Genomic DNA, 6823 nt, shown 5'->3' on the forward strand with positions numbered 1-6823 from the left:
TCCCCTCGTTGGTGTCGCCGTTGGGTGTGGTTGGAGCGCGTCGTCTTCGCTTTGTGTAGCCTTCCATAAATACATACATCGCCTTATCCCCATCTCCTCCGGGGCATCTGTCACTCCGTCTCTCTCTGTGTGTGTATGTGGGCGTGGGTGACTCCTGTGGCCGCCTCCATTGCCATCACGCATCCGCCCCCCTCTCTCTTCCCCACAGACGTGCGTGCACCCGCCGTGCTCACTCCTTTCATGGACTGCGTCGAAGCTTTCTCGCCGCATCGTCGATCCCCGTCCCCGCTTACGCATCGGCCCTCAACGCCTGCTACGGTAGGTAGTGACGGCAGCAGCAGTGCTGTTGTCTTCAGCGGCTCCAACAGCGGTCATCGTATGAGTACCGCCCTCTCAGCCACGCCCACGATAGATTGCATCGCTTCAGCGCTTTCCACATACGCGGCATCGCAGCAGCGACCGCCGCGCCCATCAGCAGCAACAACGGCGAAGCCCGCCCCTGCAACGGTAGCTGCGGCGCACGCGTCGCTGTCTTCGAAGGACCATCGCAACCAGGGCCACCCCGACGCGAACGCAGCGATCACCGTGGCTCCACAGCAACAGCAGAGCCAGTACGTGAAGCACCTGTCTCTCAGCGCCTACAGCAGTAGTGCGTCGAACCTGACGGTCTCGACTCACTCCAACGTCACAGCCAGCGTCACCACAACGGCGACTGACACCTCAGAGCAGTCCACTCCCCTTTCCGGGGCGTCCTCCCACAGACCGCACACTCAGCGAGCACGCGCGCAACGCCTCATCGACGAGGCGGGGCATCTTTACCCGCACTCCTGCCTCTCCCTACGGCGGTCACTGGACTCGCGCTCGAGCAGCCACACCCGCTACATCGAGGACGACGAAGTAGCGGCTGACGACCACGCAGTCAGCAGCACTTTTGTGGACGTAGCCGCCGTAGCTGGCAACGAGGGCGACCGCCCGCAGCACGGCCGCCACAGCGACGATCCCTTTCAGCGGCACCGCGTCAGATGTAACGCGCCATCGAGCAAGCGGCCAAGACAGCTTCTGCAGGTCCCGTCGATACCACCGCCACCTCCGCAGCTGAACCGAGTGGATTTGGAAGACGAAGAGGAGCAGACGCATCCGCACAACCACAGCAGCAGCATCAGCGCCGCTATGCACATCCCTGACCTCACCACGTTTGCGCACTCGCCCTCCCCGCGCCGTAAGACAACCGCTCTAACGACGGTGGGGGGCACCACCGCAGATGGCGCCGACACGAGAGACGAACGTAACGGGAGCATGAACGGCAACTGCAGTCACGCGTACGTGCTCGGCACTGTCGAGTATGAGGAAGACGAAAAGGTGCGACGCGCCCTGCATCCGCCCCAGCGAGCTCAGCGTCATGGGGAGCGGGGCGAGGGCAACGACGACACTCAAGCCACGCCCGATGCCATGCCGCAGGAGCCGCCGCCAAAGCGCTTTGCCACCGGCGAAGGCGAGCCCGTAGCCCTTGGCGAGCACCGCCGCGCCTCCAGCTCCAGCTCCGCCGCAGGAGCCAGCGCGCTGTCGAGGACGGCCCACGCAAGCATCTGCGTGAACGAGGAGGAAGCGTGTCGTCATCAGGAGCAGATCGGCGATGCTTCCGCGCTCCTCGAAGCAGATGAAGACGCCGAGGGCGAGCGCGCGTCGCTGTCAGACGTCGCCGCCACTGGCGAGGGACGCCAAAAAAGTGCAGCGTCCCTCGCGCGCCGGACATCGCAGCAGCAGCGTGACAATCGCAGCCGTAAAGCGCGTGTTGCGGATGCAAGCAGCGGCAATGGCACTAGCAATAGCGTGCTCACCGGCCGGCGGCACGCCAGCGACAGCGCCACGGCCGGTATTCCATACGACCCGTCCCTCTTCCCCCCGCCGTCCCAACCGCCGGCTTCGGCCGCGCCTCTCTCGGCGGCAGTAGCAGCCGCAGCCGCCGCAGATCCCGCAGCCGCATCCGAGCGCGAGCCCGAAGGCCCGCCAATAAGCAGGGGCCAACAGAGCAGCGCCAGGCCCCCAGACGCGCGGCCACAGGCGCAGAGTCCGCAGGCAACGGCTGCCAAGGGCAGCGCTGCGCCTGCGGCGGCACGCCCGCCGATCAAGCTGATCGAGACTCGCTATGCCTTCCTTGCCCTCTCCTTCATGATGCGCATGCTGTGCAAGCTGCACAAGGGCGAGCCGATTCCGTCGAGTGACTTTCACTCCCACTGCATACCACCGATGACGGTGACGATGTACGTGCAGCGGCTGGTGCGGTACTGCGCTTGCAGCGGCGAGGCTCTCCTCTGCGCGTTTCTGCTCCTACTCCGGTATGTCTTTCAAAGTGGCCACCCCGTGACCATCTACAACGCACACCGCCTGCTTATCACGAGCATCGTGCTCGGCATTAAGCTGCGCGATGATGTGTACTACAGCAACGTGTACTACGGACGCATCGGCGGCATCAGCGGGCGCGAGATGAACAAGCTGGAGCTCCTCTTTCTAGAGAAGCTGGAGTGGGAGACGCAGGTACACGAGGACGAGTACGCGGCGCTGTTAGCGTTGCTTGCGGCGCTCGGCATTGACACGGAGCCGACCAGCGCGCAGCTCGAGCTCTTTGCCGGAGAGCACCCGGACGAAGCCGCCGCGTACTTGTCAGACGATGAGGACGACGGCGACGTCGCCGAGGCGGACGCGAAGCTGCAGCAGCAGGGCGTCGACCCGGCCCCTGGCTCTTCCATGAAGGACGCTACCATCGCGACGGCGCAACAGCGCCTAAAGACGCTCCGTGGCGCCTATCAACTGCATCAGTGGCACACGCTCGTGGTGCCGTGGCTGGCGCGCCTGAGGCAAAGTATGTTCGCCAAAGCGGAGGAGAACGCTATCGCCGCAGCTGCGGCCCGAAAGGAGGAAGGGCTGCGCTGGCAGCAGTACTACCTCGAGGACGAGAAGGCCTATGCGCTGCGGCAGCAACAGCCGTCCTCCGCAAGCTCGTGGCTATCACCCTTGTCCGTCCAGAAGCGCGCAACTACAAGTGCCGCCACAGCGGGGGTGTCCTGGGCCGCAGAGCCGCCGTACCAGTCTTCCAGGTGCCACCGCGAAGACAGCAGTGTGCTGCACCGTGACTTTAGCGGTGCCATGGCAATAGGCAGCGGCACCGTCCAGGGCGCCACCTCCGGTAGCAACAGCCACAGCGGCTTCGACAATCCGCGCAGCAACGACTTCATGAACTTTGCGAATGGCATGAGCGGGGGCTGCTTTGGTGCCTCAGCGGCGGTGAGCCAAGGCGTTCGGCCCGCCAACTCGAGCCACGGCAATAGCCACAGCGGTAGTACGGTAGTCGAGCGGGCTGTCTCGCCCTCCTCGTCGGGTCAGTCTCTGAGTCATCAGCAGCATGCCGTCCCCGGCTGTGCAGCGTCCTCGTACTACTACCAAAGCGCCGACTCGGGCCATAGGCACAGGGTTAACGGTGCCGACGTGGTTCGCGCGTTGGGCCAGGTGCGGCACCGCACCGCAGTCATCGCTGCAGTGGTGGCGTCGGATTGCCAGCCGCGCACTTCTTCCACTTACTTCGACATCACGAACCGCGTAGCAGCGTCCTCGGCGGCGGTGCCGGTCTCAGCTGACGCTGCTGCAGAGTCCCACGAACACGTCGAACAGACACAGCAACAGCAGCGGGGGCCTGTGGTTGGAACGACCGCGCAGCTCACGTCGCCGCCTTCCACCACGCCTGGAAGCGGGATCAACATCAATGCTCAGCCGTATTACTATGTTAGCAGTCGCATGCGCAAACAGCAGCAGCAGCAGCAGCAAGTGGCGGCAGCGTCACCGGCTTCGGTAGACCCCCGTGTCACCCGTCCTGGCAACATCTTGACCGTCATTGATACGACCACGAGAGCGACCCCACTAGGTGCTGACGACGCTGTGGCTGCCGGGCAGCGTCCGCTGGAGTCCACCCTCGAAGGCGGGAGTGACGCCCACTCATCAGGGTCTTCTTTCACGAGCCCAGCATGCATCAACTCGCTGGCGCGCTTCAGCACATGCGCGACGACATCGACGGATGGCGTCGCAGGCCATCCGTCGCAGTCGAGCGGCTTCAGCCGTGGCATCGAGACTGTCGTGTCAGCGATGACGATGTCCGGTATGTACGGCGGTGACTGCAACAGCAGCGCCCATTTACCGCTGGCGCAAGAGAGGAGCGGTAACAGCAACAATGGTGGAAGTGGCAGCAGCAGCAGCGCGCGCCCCCACACCTTCCCTGCACGGCCCATCGCCAAGTCCAGCGCAGACGGCGGCAGCGTTGGCAGCTGCGAGCAGGTGACCTCGGTGCACGTGCCGCGGCGGTCTCCGCACGCGACTCACCCGGCACCGGCACACCGCCGCTCCACCTTCTCGTCGCAGCACTCGCTCGGCAAGAAGCGGTTAAAGCCTGACAGCTACAAGGATTACTAAAAAGGTCCAACGCTGTCACGCGCGCCCAGGGGAAGGAGGCGCGGCGACTGCGAGCGGGAGGGCCAAGGCGCATCGTAGCCTTTGCAACGATGCGCCTGTGTAAAAGTGGAGTGGAGGGGGGAGGTCTGCATCAGCACCTGCTCACCTGCGCGTTGCGATTCACACAAGCCCTTCGTGCCCTTGTCGTCCCCCAACCATGCCGCTCTTCCTCTCGCACCTCGTCCAGACTCGCTGTGTGCCCGATGCCATTCGCGCGTGTAGACGCGCACTTCGTGTCTGGCGCGTCCTCCTCTCTTCCAAGTCGATTCAATGGTGGCTAGCGCCAGCTGCACCTCCTCATCCTCCGACCTTGCACTCCTTCCAATGCCTCTTGCCCCGCCCCGCCATGTCAATCGGCTTCCCTCCCCCCTCCCCTCCTCCAGCCCACATCTAATGGTCTAACCCTACGCGCGAGGCGAAGAGGGGAGGGGCGGGCGGGGCAAGAGGCAGTGGAAGGCGCTCCGCTAGGTAGGTGCAGCATTGGCTTACGTGCGTGCATGTGTGTGTGCTTAGCGAGGTTCGCACATGCGCTCCCTCTCTCCCTCTTCCCTGTTTGCTGATGTGTGCACTTTTCGCCTCATGACGAAGGGTCGCCTCGCAGGGGCGCAGCCGCGAGCGCGCGCGTGAAGCAGAGGTGTACTGCATCCCCACGTCCACGCCCTGTTGTGCGTCTACCTGCCTGTCTCGCTGCGTCTCTGCGCGTGCCCGACGTTCGGTGGCGCGTTTGTGGACGGGCGTGGACTCCATTCACCCCCGTCCGCTCGTCCGCGTCTGTGCGCTGAGGTCCCCGGCCGTTTGGCGCACTCAGCTCGTCTCTTCTCTTTAGTTTTTTGCCCCCCTCCTCCCCCCTCTCTTCCTCTCCTCTCCTCCCCTCTAGTCTGTCTGTGTCTGTGTGTCTGTGTGTGTGAATGGTTGTACGAGTGCGGGATGGCGCACGTATCGCTTCTCCTCAAAGAGTGTCTTTCGAACGCGAAAACGGTGACGAGAGAGAGGGGGGTGGAGGTTGGCAGTGCTGTCCTCTTCGGCTCTCTCTCTGCTGCGCCCCACCCCGTTTAGTCACTCACGCTCTCAGAGACAGAGACATTCAAGTGCCTCCTCGTCGCCGCCGGAGTGCCCCGCGCTGCACCGCAGGCACCATGACGGCGCTCCCCCACCCCCCTCAATCCCCTCCCACATCTGCACACGCGCACGACCCCTTCCCAACGCCGACTCCGCCTCCTCTCCGCCACCGCCCTTTTTTTGTTGTTGTTGTTCTTCCTGCACCACGCACACATGCGCCATCGGCAAAGGGCATCTTTAGTGCACAAGAGCGAAAGAATTAGCCAAGAGCTAACGGCGCCACCGCACCGGCCCCCCGCTCACACACACCCCACACACCCACCGCACACACACACACAGAGAGGCGTGTGGGCGTGTGAGTGTCACCTCTTCCATTTGCTTACGTCTTATTTTGCTGTAAGGCTGCTCTCCTGCTGTGGCTGCCACTGCTGTCGCTGTGCCTGTGGGATCCCTCTCTCGCTCGCTAACGATACCTCGCTCTCACCTCCGTCACTGCGCGAGTTGAGGGGGAGGAGGGGAGGAGGGGAGGAGGGAGCGAGTGTAGGTCTCGCCGCTGGCTTGTGTAGCTGAGCGCGTGACGCCTCGGTGCCCGTCCCCTTCGCCTGTGCCTCTCACATCAACGCACCCGTCGGCACCAGAAGAGACGCCCATTGATGAAGTCGCCGTTGCGCACATCTGCCGAGCCACGCAGTCGCCTTTTCTCAGATCTGTGCATCACATACGCAGTGCGGATACAGTACGCGGAGGCGCGCACAGACCGTCCGCTTCCAACGCACGGCCACATCATTACCGCCGGCAGTCCTCAGAGAGGACAGAACGTTTTAGGTGTGTGCGTGTGAGTGAGTGGGTGAGTGAGGAAGGGGAAAGCGGAGGCAGTCACTCCTCTTGTCGTTCGTTTGCCCTCTCTGCCTGCTCCACACACACACATACACACACACACGCGCACACAGAGCTAGAAGCCCTTCTTGAAGGGCGGCGTGTGTGCGCGTGCGTCGTACCTCTGTGGAGGGAACTCCTCTCGACACTTTTTTGTTTTAGTCGAGCGCAAGCCTTCGCCGCGAGAGGGGGGAGGGTGGCGCCTGCTGCGTGCATGCATCTGTGACGGCGCTGCACCCTGCTCCGCCTTTTCGTTTAGTTCCTCCATCCGTCAGCCGCAGACATTTTATCTCCGCCCCCACCCTTTTTTTTTGCTCTTCACGCTCCGCCTCGGTAGCCGCCACCCCTCCCCCTCTCTCCTCCTCTCCTCTGTCCACAGAGCCCTTCAGTC

General features: G+C 63.6%; 1 protein-coding gene across 1 annotated transcript; it reads left to right on the forward strand.

The window, feature by feature from the left end:
* Window positions 1-378: 378 nt before the first annotated feature.
* Window positions 379-4458, forward strand: LSCM1_07748 (uncharacterized protein; the record flags this gene model as incomplete). The annotated part of the gene is made up of 1 exon (XM_067325107.1): window positions 379-4458. The coding sequence occupies one exon, from the start codon at window positions 379-381 to the stop codon at window positions 4456-4458; it is 4080 nt and encodes a 1359-aa protein (XP_067181312.1).
* Window positions 4459-6823: the final 2365 nt, after the last annotated feature.

The sequence above is a fragment of the Leishmania martiniquensis genome, chromosome 5 (genome assembly GCF_017916325.1).
Source record: "Leishmania martiniquensis isolate LSCM1 chromosome 5, whole genome shotgun sequence".
Classification (NCBI taxonomy): Eukaryota; Euglenozoa; class Kinetoplastea; order Trypanosomatida; family Trypanosomatidae; genus Leishmania; species Leishmania martiniquensis.